We start from the raw sequence: 21,915 nt of genomic DNA, 5'->3' as shown, positions 1-21,915 counted from the left end.
AGAGGATGTCTAAAGATGAGCAAATAATTTATAATGTCATGACTTACATGGACAGTGACTTCTTCTGCATGTCATCATGTCCATTATCCAACAGAAATATATCAAATAATCTGGTATACCACAAGAAAACCATGGATGGCTTAAATGTATGAAATGGGACATTTTTCTATTTCATTTTTCTAGATAGGAATGGTGAAACTCATCATGAGGTGTTGCCACTGATAACTGGTTTGATGTATGGGCAAGCATTTCTAAAGAGTTTTTATTCATGCTCACTTGATTACTCCTACTGAACAAATGCCTGGCCTGCCTTCAAACAGCATCTGTCTCTCAATCACTAATTTTGCTCTAGCTAAAGGAATTTTAATGGTCAAAAGATTAAAAGCAGCATTAAATAGGATACAGTAGGACCAAAGAGCAGACATATAGATTATTTGTTTATGCATATATTACATTTTTTGTTGTGTTCTTTGTTCAAAAAATGCAATACATATTCCAGATTTACTCATGATGTACTGATATATTACTTTAACATTTACTACCCATTTCCAGCTATGAGCAATTAAACTAAACTGACTTTCATTTAGTACAATAAACCAGCTATGATGAATGTATCTGCCCAAACAAAGTAGATCACAGTAAGATCATTAAGACTTGTAATACTGGTAATACTGGTGTTCATACATTAATACTTGTAATACTGGTAGTTTCCTGTATAAATGTTTAGATTATGAGCAAGGGAAGGAAGAGCAAAGAATCTTAGCAACATGAAAAAGAAAATTCTGATCACACCTAAGTAAAAATATGGAGTTTTCTTTAAAAATATAGCACTGTCACATTGCATTCATCCACTCTTCAGCTGGTCAATATAACGGGTATGACCACATTAGTCACAATATTAAAAGGGAAAACATTCCTCAAAAAAAAAATCAACAACAATACATTGCTTCTTTTCTGTTCCTGAACCTATTTCTTATGATAAGTTCAAGATTAAGAGCATGTTAAAGGTAAATCACTAATGATAGATATAAAATATTATAGATTTAGAACACCTTGGGGGAAAAAGCCAAAAAAAAATAGACTTGGTCTATAAATACAACAGATTTGAAGAAGAAATAAAAACACTTATATAAACCTACTGGAACAACTACATAAAACCAATTTCTGTTTAAGAAAGGCAACTATCCAAGTGTTAAACACTATTTATAACATAAATCAGCTTTTGTGTGGGATTTGTGGGCTGCCAGTCTCCACACCTGAATTCCTAGACTTGACACAAAAATGCAAAGTGAACGAACCACCACTCTGTTCAAAGGATGTTCTCAGAAACACCTCACAAATTAGAGCCTACCACCTCTTAGCTTTTAACAATCTGTTCCCAGATGAAATTGTCTATTCATGTGAACCATTTTACGGCGATGCTGTGAAACTTTCTCAACACCAAATCAAATTACCCATAAAACGATTTTTTAACTCTTTCAATGCCTTGGGAATTTAGAAAAATTCAGAAATTAATTATTCTATCTTTATTATAACACTGTTTGGACTGTCCTTGAATTTTTAGAGGGAAGCATTTGGAACGCATTTGCTTTTGACTAGAGCAAGGCATTTCCAAACACAGCAAAACTCAAACTGGTTAGAAACTGAGTTTCACAGAAGTTCTTCCAGGAAAGTGCTAGAACTTGAATTAATAACAGCAATTAGTTATGCACATTTCCAGATTTCCTGGAGAATTCCCTAGGACTGACTTTTTCAATACTTAGCCTTGACAAAAATTTTAAAAAGCAGGCCCTTAAAAATAATAGCTAAAAAAATCTCCAGCACAAAGTATGTTATATAAGTAGAAGAGAGAGAGGAAAAAAAAAGAAAAAGACACTGTAAACAACAAGACACTGTTTACAATGTCTGTGGAACTGATAAGCCAGAAGCAATAAAATACTGGGGGTTTTGCTAGTATCTGCATATATTTTGTATGTTCAGCAAAACAAATAACAAATTTACAAAGTTTTAAAGGCTTTTCAGGGACCAGACTTCTTCAGATTCACCATGCCAAATAGCATAGATAAAAGAATCTTATGACTTGTGACAAACATCTTTGATAAAGTATGAGAAAAAAAATGTCTCAGTTACATGGAAAAAGTGCCTGAAATGCCACTTGGGCAAAAAACTTGTAGCATGGCCTGCATTACATAATGCAATCTGCAGTATGGATAAATGTTTTTAGTAGAAAGTTGAATGTTGAACTACACAAAACAGTTAACTGACAGAAAAGTGGAGCTTCTAAACTCCATAAAAAGAAGTTGAAAAAAATATATTTAAAAACTCCAAGGAAAAATAAAATAAGGAGTACTAAAATGAAGTTTAGAAAATGAAAGAAAACAAAATCAACAATCTGAATATTTAGTTTAGACTGTATAAGCCTATTTTAACAATCAACAGGCATTTAAGTTGTCAGTTCTCCGTAATATTTAATGTCAGGCAATCATCTGCCTGCTTTCTGTACCTTTGAAAATTTCTCCTCCAATTCATCAAGATATTAAAACAAAGAAGTACCTTACATTGTCTTTAGCTCTCCGTTTTTCCTCCATGTATCTGTGAATTTCTAATCTAGATTCTGGAGTGTATGGTGTAGGCTCCTCCCAAAATTTTCTGTCTTCATCATCATCATCATTTTCAGCAGTTCTGCATCTTTCTTCTTTTCCATCTGCTTCTGCCCGATTGGGTTTTTCCCGTGGGGAGTCTGGGCTACACAAGATCACTGAAATATTACCCCAATGAAGTGAAGGAAAAGTAACTTGCTAATAAATTACTTCGATAATATTTTTTAACCCAATAATAACTGCACAATTCCTATCAAGATTGGTATCTTATATATTTGGAGAACATTCTCTGCTCCGCTTCTTTTGCCAATCAATAAAGCACTTTTTGACATAACGTTTTTTCATTTACTTTACTATGAAGTGATAGTATGGTAATACATAATCCCCTGAAAACCCTGAGAGATAGTTCAACAGATATAATTTCAGAAAATAATTTTCATATACCCTCACAACTTTCAGGTGAGAACAAAACTTCAGTCCATGTGTTGTTTAAGAATTCCCAACATTAGATTAGAAATTTATATGGTAGTAATGAGCATCTCCTCAAATGCAATCTTAACACCTGAATAACTTTTTTTCTCCCTAGCTGTAAGCTTCTATAAATCTCTATCAATAGAGAGAGACAACTAAATTTATGATACAGGTGTGATTATGAGGACAAGTTCTGCAGGCAGCTTCATGGAACAGTTTCTATGGGATTAAAAATAAAATAGGCAGCAAGTGCAATAGAGGATGACACCAGACAAAAATCCTGCTGCTGCCCAGGTAATGTCAGTGACATGAAGTGGCAGAAGTGGGAAAATCAACACCAAAGGCCTGCAATATTCCATTTCAGTCTTCAGATGCTGAAGATGATGCTAAGGCAAAAGCAATTATAGATGAACAGCTGCTTTCTCTGGAACCCCTGCTTTACCTTAAACAACAATTTCCAGCTGTTCTCCTGAAAGAAACTAATAATTACACAATTTCGACACCCAGACAACTTAGCTTGGAGTTTTGAGAGAAAAAATTCTATTGAACTGTGTCTGCAGGTCAATAATAAATTATGTTTGTAACTAATTATATTTTTCATTAGAGGTAACATGCATGAGGAGAAATAACTCTGCTTGAATCAACAATAATGATGAACAAAAATATTTAAGTGGAATTATATAAACTCTTTAATGGAAAAAGCCAAACTTGTGAATAAAGAAAGAATAATGTTTACTCACAAACTGTTGTTCACTGTTACCTGTCACATCCAAGCTTAGAGTCCATCTGTTTCTGTTTCTCATCCTTTTTTTCTTGCATCCTTCTTTGAGCCTCTTCCTTTTCTCTGGCCCTTTTGAGAAGGTAAGCTGCTTCCTGTTCTCTGATTTTCCACTGCACTTCTGGATAGTCTTGAAGAGCTTTAATCCTCTCTGAACGTTCTATTTCTTTACTATCCAAATACTTCCCAAAGGGGAAAAAGTCAATATAAATATGTGAGAAAGTATAAATATATTCAAATCAATAAATCTATTCAATTGTAGTTTTATTTGGATAATGAAGTTCTGTCTATAATTAGAAATGCATCTTTCACATATCAAAAGCACTATGTGATTATACTTTATTACAAAGAATTAACAATTACTTGCTATTCAGATCTGAAAATGGTTTTGTGTTTCTAAGATCTGCTTTTCGCATTTTCCAGAAATTTTAATTAGTCTTACTAGACTATACAGTAGAGACAGTCCCTTCAGCCATTTCTGGTCTTTGTCTGATTTTGATTCAACCCAAAATGATTTCTTTTGATGTCTAAGCTTATTGCCAACTGAGTAAGTTGAATCTACTCTTAGTAAGTTAAGCAGTGCCTGTGCTTCTCTGAGGAAAATTGTGAGAACATCTTTCAGGCCTGAGACTGCTTCATTGGCAGGAAATCATTACATCAGCTCAGTCACAGCACAAAACCACAATCTCAGAGTGTCTATTTCCAGCCAAGGCAATGTAATGCAATTTTACACCAACTTGTATTTTTTTCTGTCTCACACTGCAGGTTTAGTACATATTGCTGGAATGGTACCAACAACCCACTAACTCTCTGCAATCATGCTAATAATTTAAAAATACATTGTATATAACAACCATGAGGAAAAAACTGCCAGAACTGTAAAACACATTTATTTGAAAAAAAAAAAAAAAAACCTGAAAAACTTTTGTTTAAGAATCTCCAATAAAGATGACAGAAAAGTTAATGAATAATTGCAGTTCCATCAGAATGGAACCAATTATTATCATATTATTTATTGTAGTAATTTCTTCTTTGGAATAGAATTTAATTTCCTGTGAACATTAAGAAAAAGTCTATTAGTTTTCCAAGTACAGGGTTTTTTTGTTTAGGCTAAGTATGTTCAGTCAACAGTAGTACTCATGTTTTATTTGGATTTAAGTTTTAAAATCTTACTTTTAATTGCTGAAGAGTTGCCACTACAAATTGTCTATAACCTTCAAATTCAGTACATGGGTTACCCATTAGAAACAACTCCTTCAGATGAATATTGCATTTTAGGGATTCAATGCTGGAGAGTTCACCAATGAAATTTGCTGTCAGGTCAAGTTTCTTCAATTCTTCACAGCCTGTTTGAAAGAAGCCTTAATTCAATTTGTCCATAACATAACTGTACACGATATACATACACACACATGTACAGAACTGGATATAAAACTGTCTCCATTTGTGTTCTGTAAACTGATTTCATTCTATCAGAACTCATCTTTTCCAAGACTCTTTCTGAGTGAGAGTGACTCACAGCTAAAGTTTATGAGCTTACAATATTTACAGGAATAAAACAAACTCAATAAAATACAAAATACCATAACATTATTGGCTTTATCAGTATCAAAACTTTGTGGACATTCATGGATGAGCTATTAAATATTTAATTTTCAGATAAGCTGGATTTCCTTTTTAACAGTCTGATTGCCATGATACCCTTTCTCAGCTAAGTCTCAATCATATGGCTAAAATCCAATCCAATTGTTTAAAGACAGCAGAATCAATTATGAGTTTCAGTTCTGAGTATGGTTAATCTCTGGTAATATTATTCAAGTACAAAGATAAGACTTCCCAAAAACTCACTGCAAGTTATATTTTCCATTCTGTGGACTCAGCTGTCATTGTAAACACTTTATCATTGGTTAAATTGCAAAAACTGGTGAGAAAGTGTTTGTACTAAAACAATTCATTACAAACAGAAACTATAAATTCGATAACAAGATGCTCTGGAAAGTCTGATTTTTAAATTTATTAGCTTTTCCTGTTATCATAATGTGTCCATGAATCATAAACTTGACTCTAAGAGTAAAAACTTTAGCTGAGAGCAAGCTCTATTTTGATTCACATCACTGTAATCACGTTCCTTTCCTGGTCTATCTGCTAAGTTTTATGCACAGTTGGGCTGTAAGAGAGTAAACAACATAGAACAATTTATTAGGGGATTTAAAGAACCCAAATTTATGCAAGGGCCAATCCCAAAGGTTGTAACTCCTAAGTAAATGACAAATCACAGTAATAAATAATACAGCCTGATAGCTGAGCTTAAAATTTAGTGGCATGAAAATAAATGCAACTTTCTCAGCAAATTCCCAAATATGTACTACACTACCTACTTCGTCACTATTTTCAAATTTGTGTTTAGTCTATTTGCTTGTTTTCTTATTTAAGCCATCCCCTTGAATCAGCTTGCAGACTTAAAAACACAAAGTAAACCAACCAAGCACTCAACTAAACCAACAAAAGAAAAACAAAATGAAACCAAAACACACATACAAATAACCAACCAACCAATCAGTTTGTTTGTTTTGGTTTTTTTTAACTGTTCCTTTGTCAAGTTGGATATAAAGGTTCAGCAGCTGGCCTCATCCGAACTAAGAAACTGAAAACAATCAAGTCATAAATTATTCAAGTAATATGGAATGTGTTTATGGCTTGCTCCAAGTCTTAGATTTTAATCTTGGAAAGCACCATATTTTGCACATGAAATGTGCAAAAGTGACAGGATAAAGGATTAAACACACATAAAACAGACAGGATTTCAAGCAATGAAGAGAAAAAAAATCCTCTGAAAACCTCTTTTAAAAAACTCAGACCCTCAATGCAACCTGTGCTGAGCACAGAACCTTCTTGTGTGTGACATTTGATTCCTGAAGATGAAACATGACCCAGAGACATTTAGGAAAGTTCAAAGAGAAAAATTCAGCAGTAGGAAGTGCTTGCCACAAAGAAGAACCTACTGAAACCCTGCACCCAAGGATCATTTACACATCCACAAAATACCCCCACAGGTGGGCATCCTTAATGGCTTCCACCCTCTTTTACACCAAGTCACAATTTCAGTGTTCTAATATGAAAAGGCAAAATGGCTTTTTTCAAAATCTGACCTTCCAGATTTTCAATTCTTTCAATGTTGTTCAAAGCTACATTCAAATATTCCAGCTTCTTTAGTTTGCTCACATTTTCTGTAACAAAACATAGATGGATTACTTCAGTTTCCAGCATTGGAAAGTATGATGATTTCACCTGCTTACCTTAAAGCAACAATGAAGCAGAAAAACAGCAAAGGACAAATCAGAATATGTACCACATTACTGGACATTAATATTTTAATGTTAATAAAAAGACAAAACAAAAAAGTTTTCTGAAAACACAAAATAAAAAAGCAAAAAGAAACAAGGAAAGTTATAAACACATTTTAATCACAAATCCATAAAACACATATCTAATTCAAGAGGAATGGCTGAAAAAGCATAGTGAGACATTCCATCTTGGGAAATGTGAGATATCTACAAATTCAGTGACATGAATCCTACCACAGTTTACAAAGAACTTGAAGAGGTATTTTCTACAGAATTCACAAACAAACGATGACATCGATTTCTCAGCAAGAACTTGTGCAGCTTAGTTTGGATGTTTGTTTTTGCAATATTTCTGTAATGAAATGAACATTTCTGTATTTCTGTATGATGGGAGAGCTGTGTTGAAGGCAGTGGCACCACTCACACTCACAGGGGATGCCTGAGAAGCCCCTGCCTGCTCATGAGAGCTGCATCAAGGTTTGCTTTAAGAAGAGAAAAGACAAAGCCCAACAGAGCCAATATAAACCATTTCTCTGTGATATTCAGAAGAGTGCTTGGAACTGCTGTGTCCTTTGAAAGGAGTTGCTGGTATCCAGTGGGAAGAAAAACTTCTCAACTTCAATACTTTGCAACACAGCCCCTATTGACAATGTTTTTGGTCACCACTATAGTGTGGGGAGGGGTTGGTTCTGCTTGTTTTGGTTGTTTTTTGATTCGGGTTTTTTTTTTTTTTCATTTGTTATTAAAGTATTACCTCAGAAAGCTGTCATGTTATACAAGAATATATGAATCAGCAAGTTGCATACTCTTTAAACTCCTACAGTTAGATAATGGTAACATAAAAACTGCTAGTCTCAAAAATGAAACTGCTGAAAAAATTTTGGGTTCAAAAAGCAACAGTCTGAATGTGGTATCCTGTGCTAACCTGAAGGAGGCCTGAGTGTTGACAGAAAAACCACAAGATGAAATCTTGTGCCTTATTAAGAACTCAGTAACAGAGAGAAAACCAACTTATTTTAGTCCTTCTTTAGATGGGGCAAAGAAGCACAAAGCAGTTTAAAAAACTGGTTTTCTCTGGGAAAAGATTCCTCCACTTTAGAAAATTCTAAATCTCTCACTTTAGAGATAGAGTTTCCTGATGAGTCCCTTGAGAAAACTTAAAGGATTTGCCTACAATTTCTGAGCACAGAACTTCCTCCTAAAACCTTAGGATTTTTGTTTTCCTCTTGAGGAACTTCTAAGAGATATTCTAACATAATTTCTGACCACTTCCAACCTGTCATTGTTCATCTAGACAATATGTGTAGAATCTAAGCTTTTCCAGCCCAAGGCTTGATGTCACATCTTCCAATATGGAAAAAAACCAAGGTATGAAATTATATCTTGTTCTGTGGTGCAGAAAGACCATTAAGGCTTTGTTGCAGAAAGTTTGGTTCAAGCACACAAGAAAGTATTTTATCTGAATAAAAATTATTTCAATGTTAACAAAAAATATGATTTGCATGAAAATGAAATTTTGAAAAGAGCCTGAAAGAGCTAAGCCTATGGTATCAGAGCCCATGGTATATGGTAAACTCTTTGACTCTGCTCTAACAAGATGGGATATTTAAACTATAGCCTGATATTTGAAATTTAAATCCATGAAAGGTGTTTCACACTCATATTCTAGTGACTTGTATCTCAGCAGCATATTTTGAATTTTAAACTTCCCTTGAAAATTTCTAAACTTCTTAGAAATTTAATAAAGAAACGAGGAAATGAACTCTTGTTAGGAGCACATTCCCTTAAGAATAACAGAATAACTTTTTTTTTTCTGATTTCAAAATTATACATGTGAATACATTTTAAAAGAATCATACTGACAACAGACTTACCAATTTTTGGAATTAGGTTATTCTGAAGATAGAGAATTTTTAAATCTCGACACCATTTGTCAAGATGCTCTAGCTTTTCTATTTCCTGCTGATGTAAAGAGATTTCTTCCAGTGAAAAAATTTCACAGTTATTATGCTCTGCACGTCTTCTAACGAGATCTTCAGTGACTGAAAGAAACATTGGATGTCATATTTCCCTTTAATCATTTTCTGCCATCTGACTTATGAGCAAATTATAAAATCATTAAAATATTTTGTTCCACCATACCAAATAGCCCAGTAGGAATGACATCAAAAATAAAATCTGGCAGAAATGATATCAAGATATCAAGTACTAGATAGCTTTGACCCACTCTGCCCCAGTAAACATCTTTTGTGAAACACAATCACGTCACCTGGAACATTTGGAAAGATCCATTTGAAAACTGCTGAGTCTTCCATAAGAATGTGATACAACCCTTGCAGAAATTAACCCAGCAGCCACTATTTTCAGCATAGCTTGGGTTGCAGATTGATTCATGTAGACAAGCAGTGGAGTGTTTTATGCTGTTTTATTTCCAGATGCCAGATGTTCACATCCCAGACAGCAGCAGGGGGTGGGGGGGAAGCAAACCACAGTGTGTCATCACATTCTTCCAGCAGCACAGGGTGCACAGAAATAAGCAGGATAAATGCTGAAAGTGGGCAGATATTTTTTATTCCATAGCTAACTCATGCTTATGAATGTTTATGTTAGAATGAAATGTATACCTGGTATTTCTTAGGCACTACCAGCTCAGCAGAGCCAGCAGAGGAGTTTCAGTGGCTGAAAAGCACCAGAGCCCTGGGTTCAGTTATCATGTTGTAATATTTAATGCCAGGCAGTCTCTCAAACAGTGAAAAGGCTCTGTATCATGAAGGTAAAGAAATCCTACAAGAACCAGTGCTCACTCCTGAGCTAGATAACAGAACTTTGTTTCCAGCACCAAAAAGTGCCAGCATTTTCCTCTCCTTGACAAGCACTGGGCCATAGTGAAGTACTGAGGAAAACCATAAGGTTTTATCAAGTTAGCACAGGTATTTTCATGATTTTTAATACTGAAAAAAAAAGACAAAAAAGCTTTACAAAAAGGATATGAAGAACAGCAAGTAAAAAGAAAAAATATATAAAGAGCTGTGAAAACAAACTTCCTACCATGCATTAATTAAAAGTAGTCTTTACTTTGTCTCAGGGAGGTTTTGTGAAATCATCCGGCTTTATTAGAGGTCCTGGAATGGCTGCACACATTCCCATGGACCAGCAAACTGTGTACCAGTACAGCCCAGACTCTCATGTGTCTGTACAGCTCCTCTATCTGCAGAATTCAGGAAAGGGTGAAACTGGTTGTATTTATATTATATTAGTTATAAATGTCCAGGCTTAAATCTCCCTTCTGCTCAAAAGAGTTTCACCTGACAGAATAAATTTACAGAATTAAATGTGAGATACAGATATTGGTTGAAGGGGGAACCTATCTGCACATAAATCATTTTGGGAAAGGTGTCTTTGTCTCTTCTAACCACGTTGGGCAGGTTTATTGCATCTGAACAATCATCTTCCCTTCCACTTGAACTTGATTAAAGTAACAGAGAAAAGAGAAAAAAAAAGTCAATAATCATGACTAAATACTTCAGTCTTCACAGTAAATATGAAAAAACACTGACATTTCTATTAAGCTACTTGGCAAATCTGCTGGAAATTGAAAGAAAAAAAAAGTCTGCTTACTACTGTGTTTGGCTGCAGATTTTTCAGTGGCACTATTACCAGGTCATTTTGAGCAGGACAACAATACTCCCCAGTCTGCATACATACACACTGGTGGTGTGAAAAATGCATATTTTATGATTGGCTTTTCACAAATATTAAAATGAATTTTATATGTGTTATGTTAGAAAGTAATCCTGTATTAATTTTCTTAAGTAGCGTGTTAAATATAGGTTTAGGTTATAACATAATGTTAAAATAGAAACTATGTATGTAAGATACTTTTTCTAAAGAGAAAACTCGCACTGAGATAGCAGCCACAGGAGGACACCTTAATCTTTAAGAGAAAAAGAATTTATTGCCCCATTATCAGAAGAAACTAACTTCTTCCTGCCTTGCTCAGCCCTGGAGACGCCGTCAGGATTCAGAGGAAGAAGGTGTCACTGACCAGACAGAATCCTGTGTTTGAATGGAATTTATGCACCATGCATGAGGTGTATGAATATGCAACAGACTATTGCTTTTAAGGGTTAATCCTCCGTTAATGTGTGTCCTTTTTCGGGCTTATTTTGCCCAGAAAATGCATCTGTAACTCTTTGTCTCTATTGTATCATAATGTCCTAATCCAAACTGTCCAAATTATTATTACTCTAATTATATTACTAATTTTATAACCATTTTATTACTATTAAACTTAAAAATTTTAAAAACAAGTGATTGGCATTTTTCACAGGTGGCAATATTATGCTCCATACCCTTTATAGAAAAAAAAGTCATACAAACTATTCCTGAAAGCTTAATTACAGCCCAATTTCCATTTGCTGATGAAAATTGAAATTATTTTTGCAGCAATTCTGCAAAAATGTCCACTTTCATTACCAGATGAGTTGCAAAGCAGAGACAGTCTTTCACAAGAGAAACTAGAGTGAAGATTTAGAAACCTAATTTGACATCTTGTTGTAGGGAACTGCCTGAATATTTGACATTTTGTGTAAGATCTAGCTCTCTGAAAAGGAATGAGGGAAACAAGCTTGCAAGAGAAAACAAATATTACATAAAATTTTAAATAACAACATCTCCAGGACATTGACAAACACACTGAACTCAGTAAGACGTTCATTAACCAGATTTTTTGGTGGTGTGTGCAGTAATAGGAGACTGGAGCAGTGACCTGAGAGATCACAGCTACTCCCAGGTTGGCATCTGGGATGGCATCAATCAATTGGAGAGAACAGATCTTGAAGTTCTGATGCCTGGGCTTCCAAAAATGACATGTTTTACTCAAGAAAAGAAGCAGAAATGAAGGGAAACAGTAAAAAAATTGAAAGAATAAGCAGATGGACAGCTGCAGGTGTAGCAGGAGATGGTGGGGGAAGCTGCATTTCAGAAAAGTGAAGTATGCCACCATTACTTTTGGATTCAAATTCATGCTGTGCTGTTCAGGAGATAAAGTCATTCTCCTTCAAGCAGTGCCTGCTCCAAGAGGGCATCTGCCAGCTTCCTGCAGGGAGAAGGAGCTCCTGTCCAAAGCACTGTGTCAGCCCAGCATGGGACTGGCAGTCCAGCGATAATATACCATCAAAACAGATTACAAGAAAAATCACAGAGGAAGGGAACTCCTTTTTCATGAGTAAAAGGTGTGAGCACTCAGTCTTTTGGGCCATATTGCTGTACCTGTAAAAGATGATCAATTCATAAGTAACAGAATAGGGTGTTTTACCTCATTTGGGGTTTTTACATATTTTTACATATCCCCTTGCAGAGGCTGCCCCACCAAGGAGGGGTCCCCAGTAGGGCCACCCCAGTCCCCACTGCTGGCCCTCTCTCAGGGCTGCTTTGGGATGCAAGGAACCCCTGTGCTTCTCATGCTGAGATAAAATGGCAGCTATTGCCAGGGAGGAGGAAAATCTGACAATTATCCAAGGAGGGCAGGGAGCTGCCAGGGGACTGTGGGGAAGGGAGGCAACTGTGGTGAGAGGGAACCAGAGAAATGTTTAGTTTGGGAAACACCTTTAAGATCATCTAGTACAACCCAGCACTGCCAAATCCACCACGAAGCCATGTCCCTAAATGTCACATCTACATGAGTTTTAAATAACTCCAGGCGTATTGACTCCACCAGCTCCCCGCTCAGCCTCTTCCAGTGCTTGAAAACCCCTTCCATGAACAATTTTTTCCAAACATCTAAGCTAGACCTCCTCTGGCACAGCTTGAGGCCACCTCTTGCCCTGGCACACGGGAGAAGAAGGCGGCAGCCCCCTGGCCACAGCCTCCCTTCAGGGAGTTGTAGGGAGCCATGAGGTCTCCCCTGAGCCCCCAGGCTGAGCACCCCCATCTCCCTCAGCCGCTCCTCATCAGACTTGTGCTCCAGCCCCTTCCCAGCTTTGTCGCCCTTCTCCGGACACGAAAGAGGCGCGCAGGGCGCGGGGCCCGTCCTGGGGAGGAGGGCAGGGCCCGGGGAGGGGAGGGAAGCGGCGCTCTCCGACACTCACTGCGCACCATGGCCGCCCTCAGGCACCGCCGCCATTCCCGGCCGCGCCTCAGCGCTGCCACAGCAACGGCCCCGGGCGGCGGCGCTGAGGCGGATCCCGGCCCTGCCCTCCCTCGGCAGGCCGAGATCAGGGAGTTCTTTTCCTCGGGCATAAATCTCGCGTCTCGTCCTTTGCATGACACTTCTGTCCTCCTCCTGCGTATCCGTCAGCTAGTTTGCCTCGCACATTTTGGGCTGAAAGCTTGTTTTCCGTTGTTTGTGAAAGCAGCCTGTTCCAGTGATTCACGGTCCTGTACAATTTTAGCATCGTAGAACAGTTTAGGTTGGAAAACACCTGTAAGATCACCAAGTCCACCCTTTAATCTGACACTGCCAAGTCACTGTGAAAAACGCCAAACACTTGTTTTTTTAAAATTTTAAAAGTTTAATAGTAATAAAATGGTTATAAAAATAGTAATACAATTAGAGTAAAAATAATTTGAATTAGGACAATATGAGACAATAGAACCAAAGAGTTACGGATGTCCGAGTACCTTTTTCGAGGCAGCACAAGCCTGAAAAAGGACCGCCTTTAACATAGGATTAACCCTTAAAAATAATACCTTGTTGCATATTCATACACTTCATCCATGATGCATAAATTCTATTCAAATCCAGGATTCTGTCTGGTCATCGTCAACTTCTTCCTCTTAATCCTACCAGCGCCTTCGAGGCGGGAAGAAGTTCATTTCTTCTGATAAGAGGACAATAAATTATTTTTTTCTGAAAGATTTAGGTGTCCTGTGGCTGCCATTTCGCTGCAAGTCCTTTCTTTTAAAAAAGTATCCTACAAAGCATAGTTTCCATTTTAACATTTTTTATAACTTAAAACTATATTTAACACATTACTTAAGAGAATTGATACAGCATTACTTTCTAACACAACACATATAATATTAATTTTAATATTTGTGAAAAGCCAATCATAAAATATGCATTTTTCACACTACTAAACCATGTCCCCCAGTGCCAGGGCTACACCTCTTCCAGATTTTTCCAGGGATGGCGACTCCACCACTTCCCTGCCCAGCCTGTTCAATTCGGGATCACAACCAGCCTCAGATCAAAGTGGTGACATCAGGAAAGTCAGTCTGTATTTCCTACCTTCTTCATTAACCTAAAGGTCTCATCAAACTGAAGGGTCATCCTCTACTAACAGGAAATTCACCTATAAATTTAAATAAGGCTGTAGGAATTTTCACAATGATCAAATTCATTTATTCAGCCATATCCCTCTGATGTAAATGCAGCTCCCCACAGCCACTCTGCTGGTTTCTGTTTATATTGAGGAATATGAAGGTGCCATTGAGTTAAGGCTCCTGAGATTTGTGGAGATGATGAGACACAAAGGAGCAGGAGTAGTTTATGCACTTTTTTTTCCATAGTATTTGTCCTGGCCTATCTGACTGGATAAGTAATAACTCCTCTCAGACGACAGCGAGGTTTACACGGATGGTTGGATGTGGCCCAGGGACCCTGCACAGAATCACAGACATTAAAGAAAGACCACTAATCCTCCTACCTACACATTTATGTCAAATTGCAGGCCTCTTCAAATAATAATTATTTGCTAGTAATATTATTTTTTTTTTTACTTGGGAGCAGAATTCACAATGAAATTATTCATTTCAAACAAGGAAAAAAATCTTGTTTTCACTGTGTACAGTATTTTAAACCCTGTGTTTACATTGTATTACACTGAAATGCCTATGTTATTTGGTTAAGCTAAAATCAAGGGGTGAAAGTGTTCTTCCTTTTTTCAGGTGTCCTGGATGATAATTCTGGAGAAAGGAATAAAAAATCTGCAATTAATTAAATTACCAAATAAGTGAGTTGACTTGATGAGTGGGTTGACTTGGCAGGATGCCAGGTGCCCACCAGTTTTTTTTTTTTTCCTCACTTCCCAGCCTCAACAGAAGATGGGGAGAAAATATGATAAGAAGCTCATGGATTGAGATAAGGGCAGGGACATCAAACAACAGTTACCATCATGGGCAAAACAGATTCAGTTTGGGGAAATTAATTTAACTTTTTGCCAATTAAACAGAGTAAGATAGAGAGACATAATGACAACTCTAAATCCACCCTCCTTTTATTTTTCCCTTCTCCCCAGCTCAACTTCACTCCAAACCCTTGTACCTCAATGTTCTGAGTTAAGCCACAGTTTGTTTTAATCAGTACATACATGGGTGCTGTTTGACAAATCTATTTCAGCTGCAGTACTTCTTCTTCAAGCAGGTAACTTCTCACTTGTGATGAGCCCAAAAGTAGAATTCTCTGTACACCAGTGACTGAAAAGCTCTCAGAATGTGTTTGATTTTCTCGTGTGAAGAACAGGGTTTTTTGTGAATCAGGGCTAAATTATTCAAGAAGACAGTAAGCAGCACTTTGGAGCATGTTTGCAACACACTGGTCCTCACCTGGTGGTCTGGCACACACAGGACAAAGCTAGGTGCTGAAGTATGTTGAGTTCTTTATTTTCACGCAGTTGTTTTTTTTTTTTCCTTATTTAAATTATGTGCCAAGAGTTTTCAGCAGCACAAGCCTGAAATCCTAGCATGATGCAATGTACATGCCAGAGATAATGTAAAGAACCATATTACAAACAGGACATTGGAGATGAGAAGGAAGAAAAAGTCACCTCTGGCATGCCTGTCCTGAAGAAATTCAGTTTACTGTTTTAATATATAACAACTTTATTTTTTACATGTGTAAAACAACACAATATGTATTTCTATGTAATGACAAAAACAAGCTTTATAACATTATTATTACAATGCTAGCATTTATAGCATTACTAATACAGAAGTTTTTTCAACATTCTTGACTTTGTCCATATCATGTAAGGTGTTCCAATCCCAGAAAATTGATATCCATGGACAAAGCTGTTGAAATGCTGCAGCTTAGAGTCTCAGCTGGTGTAAATCAGCTGATTAATACCCACTCAGAATTTAAACTATGTATTTTTATTTATTTCCTATTGAATTACTGTTTTTTCAAATATTCTTTTTTATTTTATTTTTCTGTGGTGCTAGGTAATGTAGTCATCAGTACAAAACAAGGCTTTATGTTTGCACTAAAGTACTAAAAAAACCCTCCCCCAAAGAGCACACAATCTGCAGGGCAGGACATGAACTCACAAATAAGAAATTCACTGAAATATATGCAATTTCTAATAGTAACAATGTTCATTACTGAAGCACACTCTCAAATACAAGAAGAAATGAGAACAGAAACCACTTTACTGATACAGAAATGCCAGAGATGGGGGGAAAGAAGCAGCATGAGAATCCATAAAAAAGAAAACAATATAAATGAAGTACCAGTTTTGCTCAGTGTATATAGAACTGTGCAAAGAGCTTTACAAAATAGTGCAGCCAATACATAAAAATGTACATCAAAAAGCAGATTTTGCAGAACTGGACTAAGTGGTCATAACCTGTATTCTGTACCGTGCGGTTTATTCCATATAACTTAAATAAAAGATGGTAATATAAGGTGCTATATTAAAGAGGAGTAAATGTTTAATCACTGGGGACAAAAATCCCATAAAATTCTATTTGTTTTCTCTGTTAGTATATGTGTCAGTTAATCACTAATTAATAAGTGCCTTTACTGTGAGAGAATTATATTCCACAGTTATCCTAGCCTTGACACTGTAGTTACCAGAAGCTGCAAATTCTCATTACCTCTGAAACTCTGAATTTACACATTTAGGTTGGAAATTTTTTTTTCAGTTTTTCATCATAAAAATCCTGGCTTCAATTTTTTATCCAACAGGAAGAAACATATGAGTGTTCCTCTTTTCAGAGAAAAAAGATGAGGCCTGTTTTTATGTCCATAGGAATATACAGAAGGGAACTGCCAAAGCCAACCATTCTGGTAATTGACTAGAACTTTGTTAATTCAACATCCACAAATATCAAGGAAATCAGATCTTAATAGATCCCGAGCATTTTATTTTTAGTCCTTGAACTCCAATTGAGAAATTGTCCCAGGAGTTCCCTCCCTCCAGATCAGAACAATTCTAATTTATAGTTTGTATTTATTACTAGACAGATTATAGGAATTAATTGTACACCTTTTTTTCTTTCAATCTCAATCAGATTTTGCTTTGATAGTTTACAGTGAACTAATGAGTTTACAGTGAACTCTTCTTTTCTAGTTTTCAGCATAATTGCTTTGATGACTGCAGGATAATTACACTCTTAGTCTTTTCTCTCAGGATGGGATTTAAATTTCCAGATTATTATTTTAAGAGATTATTTAAACACTAAAAATCTTTATAATCCTTTACTTTTATCATTATTTTAGTAATGGACCTTTTATATTAGGCAAAAATAGATAACAAAATATTTACATGTTTTGCAGATTGATATTTACTCTCAGTTGTCTCTGTACTTTAAATAAAGAGGAATTATTTGACACTTACAATACTATTCAAGTGCATTAACTACAAGTAAATATGAGGATGAGTATAATAAATACTGTTTTAGTTGCATAGTAAATCAGTTATCACAGGTACTCAGCCACTATCCAAATCCATTATCTTTGATAGCATGTTGTAAGAAGAAATTAATACATAAAATATGAGATTACATCATTTTTATATAAAAAAAATTCACAGGAATTGCAGAACATTTTTCATTATTGAGATAAGATACTACAGATATAGCATTTCTTTGTGTGATTTCTTTCAAGTAGTCACCAAGAAGTAAGGCCTCACTCACATTTGATAAGAAGAAAAATAAAGCTAAAATTCACTGTATTTTGGAGGAAGAATACTATCAAATCTGTTATATTTTTTCCCCACAGGAGTGTGTAACCATGGCCATAAGGAGGTATCCAGGAGTTCAGTGCTGAAGAGCTAATGAAAATAAATTGGAGGAAGAGGAAAAATGAAAAGTGTTATTGAATTTATTTCAAAATGAACAGAAGTAACAACTCTGCTTTTAAGTTTTTAATTAAAAGAGTGCAAGAGACAAGCATGTTTTGAACTGTGGAAGGTCCTGTCGTGCAGTACCCTGTGTCAGCCTGTGTTTAGTTTAGTCCTGCCACGCAACAAGTGCCAAGTTCTCTGCTCCATCTTGTTGCCCCTGCTTTGGTTAACACTGAAAATGGCTTTCAAAACCAGAGTGAGCTTTCAAGCTCTGGTGTTTCAGCCTTACATAAACAGTTCCACTGCCTTTAAGGAGTGCCACATGTGGCATCCCCAGCATGGCACGCTGCGAGTAGGACATTTTGTCACCATAGGCAAAGTGATCAAATGCCTGAACTCCTTTCTAAAATGCCTTGTTCTCAGAATTAACACCCTTCTTCTAAGAGCTGAAAGAAAGGTTTTCCAGGTTGTGTCTGCAGCTGTGCTGATGCCTTTAGATCTCAGAAGCTGAACTGCACTCAACAAGGAAACTGATGAAGAAGGCTTTTCTAGCCACACTATAAGGAACACAAACTGGGCACAGCTCCACTTGGTTCCTTCTTTTCATTTTTAACTGAAACTTTTAACTACAAAGTAAAGACACAAAGGAAATAACAGAGCCAGGACTGGGATGACCAACTCCAAGTACAAATAAATCAGTGCTCTTCTTTTAAGGGTTTGAGCTGCAGCGAGGCTTAGAAATGCTTGATAAACAGAAACTGGAGTGTGAGGATGAGGAAAAAGAATAGGGAATAGAAGAATCTCTAAGTGTTTTTCAGATATTCTGGACCAATTCCTGTTGATGCTGCTTCACTGCTTCAGTGGAATGCAACCAGCTCAGAGCAGCACAGCACCTGGTCCTGCTGTTCAGTTCACACTTGGGAAAAGGAAGACTTGTTTTGCCTGTTACTGAGAAACATGTTTTCTCTGGGCTGAAGCACAGCAATTGTTAACAGCTTATACTATTTAGACACTGCTGCCAGACAACAGAAGGAAAATACACAATCCAAAAGGAATTGTAGACATCAAAGTGGAATAATTTGCAGTGAAAACTGGCAAGGGTCCTGTAGCGAAACTTTCTTTTAATGAAAAGTCCATGGAACCTTTCTGATATGTTTGGACCCTGTTCCATAATAGGATTCATTCCCAAAAAAATATGGAATTCTTTCTAAACTTAAACATGTACTCACCAATTGTTCTTTATTTCTTATTATTGTCTGTGGAGGAAAAAAAAGAATGTCTTGATTTAAATCACAGTGTCTTGTAAGTTTTTATATTATCAGTAGGTCCTGTTTGACAAATTCAGCTAAGCTGCAGGACTACTTGTCTGAGCAGATAACTTCTCACTTGTGATGAGCATAAGAGAGGCATTCTCTGTATACCTGCTGCTGAAGTATGTTTTTCTCTTGAGAAGAACAGCTTTGTTATGACTCAGGGCTGAGCTATTCAGGAAGAGGGAAAGCAGCACTTTGGGGCATGTGCTTGCAACACACTGGTCCTCACCTGGTGGCTTTGGTAGAACCAAAGTTTTAGGGACTAGAGACATAGCAACAACAGATACATCATCTGTCAGAAAGTGGGGCTGTCATTGCACTGGGGCTGTCCAGGTTGTGCCTTCTGTTTGTGACTTCCAGTGTACCCAATTCAAAGGCTGAGGTCTGCCAGATTGTCTTGGTGCCCTAGGCATACACTGATGTCCTGAACCCTGACAGCTTCAGAAACAAAAAAGATCCTCTTGAGTTTAACTTTCAGCCCATAAAAATTCAGATGAGCCCAAACTTTTTAGCCTTAGAAACATTTTGTGTTTTAAACATTTAGAATTTTGTGGTGCAAAAAAAGGTGAAAGAATGGTAATTCACAAATCCAGCACATCCATACTTGCTTTCAGCATGAAGGCCAATGCATGAGCTAATGGTGCATTGGGTTAGAAAGGCCAAATTATATCAATTCTGTAGCCCCTGGAAGCTGGTGATGTGGCAAGCATCACAATTAGCTGGTTTTGGGGTTTTTTCAAGTTGAAAAAAAAAGGCTAAGTCTGGTGGCCTTGGAGTGGACTTCAGTGCAAGGCTTGAAAGTGCATCTCTGGAATCTTAAATTCCACTGCTTGGACTGTGTCTGCATCATGTCATGGCAGATTAGGTTTACCTCCCTTTTCTGCTACAACATTTATTGCACTTTATGAAAAGGCAGGTTTTTGAATTAACAGAGAGTTTCTATGAATACAGATCAGTAACTGGAAAAGCCAAAAGCTCATCAGTAACTTCAGACCCCACCTTCTGTCTTCTGACTTGAAAAGAACAGGAGGAATCTCCTTCCTCTTCTTAATATAAAATTTCTAAATTTCTCTATTCATCACATGGCACTGGAACCACTTACCAAAATTTAGTTGTTTTGAAAAATGTATTGAGAAGAAAGCGGACACAGCAGTATCTTGGGACAAAAGAACTGTGAAATTAAAATGCAAAATGCTGTAATGGATTGAAGGCTACATTTGTCCCCATTTGACCATATACTACTCTTATTAGGATCAGTAAGACCCATGGATATACATTCAAGGAAAGAATTTGTTCTTCAGGTGTGACTTTTTAAAAAAAATTATGTTGGAAATAAAGAAATTCTATACTTACAAACTAAAGTCATCAGCAACAAAGTGGCAAACAGTCCTCCCATAAAATATCTGAGAACATAACAATACCCAGAAAGGTTAAAAAAAGCCAAGGGATGCATAGTGGGTTAAAAGAGGTGAAACCTGAGTGGGAGGAGGAGGAAGGGTTCTTGCAGATGAACCCTCTGAACTCTGGTAGGTGAACTGTAATTTGAAACTTTAAATTACGTAAACTATTGAAGATAATCTCCTGGCAAGAAAGACCTCAGCATTCAGACTGAGAGAAAAATCCACTTAGAAAGACACGGATCCATTCTGATTCTTCTCAGCCTGCCAAAACCCCTGTCAAAGCACACTTGGCAAAGTAGCTTTCATTTCTGCATACATACTTCTTATTTTTGTGCATATCTATATAGCTCAGATATTTGCCTGCATTGACTATCATGTGAAAATACATTTTCACAGTAAGATACATATAACTTTGAAAATGTGACCCTTAATTTAAGTTTTATTCACCAGTTGAAATGAAGCAAGCACTCATGTCAGAAACAGAAAATAAAAGAAATAAAAATTACCTTGTACATACTGAAATGATTAAACACATGATCAGTGCAACCATCTGAGAAATGACATTTTGCACTGTCCTGGATTCTAAAATAAAAATCAGGAAAATAAAGGGTTTTAATGAAAGTAAATATTTTACAGGAGGTGTTTGCAAAGGCTACCTGCAGCCTGTGAGACCAGGCTCTTCAGCTGCTTCTAAAGAGAACTTGCCTGGAGTGATTCAAAGCAGAAACCTAATTTTCATGCTCTGGGTGTCTCTCAGGAGTCTTTTCCCCCCACAACTACAGAAACACTGTGCCCTCCATGCTCTCAGAAAACAAGCCTTTCTGCATAATTGCCTGTTTTAGTTTTTGCTCCCATGCCCTTTCCTCCATTTTCCTTTTCACTCCTCTTTTCTTTTTTTTTTTTTCTGAAAAATGGGTGAGGGAAAGATGTGAATAGGGGGTAGTAATTGAATATAATTTTTAGGATTTTGTTATTTTTAATAATTTATTTAAAATATATGTTT

At 36.6% G+C, this 21,915-nt stretch overlaps 1 protein-coding gene across 2 annotated transcripts in view; it reads right to left on the bottom strand.

The window, feature by feature from the left end:
* LOC128950927 (dynein axonemal assembly factor 11-like) overlaps positions 1 to 21,915 on the bottom strand; it is a 51,398-nt gene that overhangs the window by 23,210 nt on the left and 6,273 nt on the right. Inside the window, exons 1-6 of one of the 2 annotated variants that reach the window (XM_054295981.1) lie at positions 13,283 to 13,328; positions 9,068 to 9,235; positions 6,999 to 7,076; positions 5,023 to 5,195; positions 3,832 to 4,031; positions 2,554 to 2,745 (exon numbers count right to left, since the gene is read on the bottom strand). In XM_054295981.1, the coding sequence (XP_054151956.1) occupies positions 2,554 to 2,745; positions 3,832 to 4,031; positions 5,023 to 5,195; positions 6,999 to 7,076; positions 9,068 to 9,235; positions 13,283 to 13,292 (821 nt within the window). In that variant the 5' untranslated portion in view covers positions 13,293 to 13,328. Of the gene's footprint in view, positions 1 to 2,553; positions 2,746 to 3,831; positions 4,032 to 5,022; positions 5,196 to 6,998; positions 7,077 to 9,067; positions 9,236 to 13,282; positions 13,329 to 21,915 lie in introns of those variants that run through there. The other variant, XM_054295991.1, reaches the window with a different exon arrangement.

The sequence above is a fragment of the Melozone crissalis genome, unplaced genomic scaffold (assembly GCF_028551555.1).
Source record: "Melozone crissalis strain CALT ecotype California unplaced genomic scaffold, PUWL_Pcris_2 ptg000002l_1, whole genome shotgun sequence".
Lineage (NCBI taxonomy): Eukaryota > Metazoa > Chordata > Aves > Passeriformes > Passerellidae > Melozone > Melozone crissalis.
This window is presented reverse-complemented; position numbering and strand designations above follow the sequence as displayed.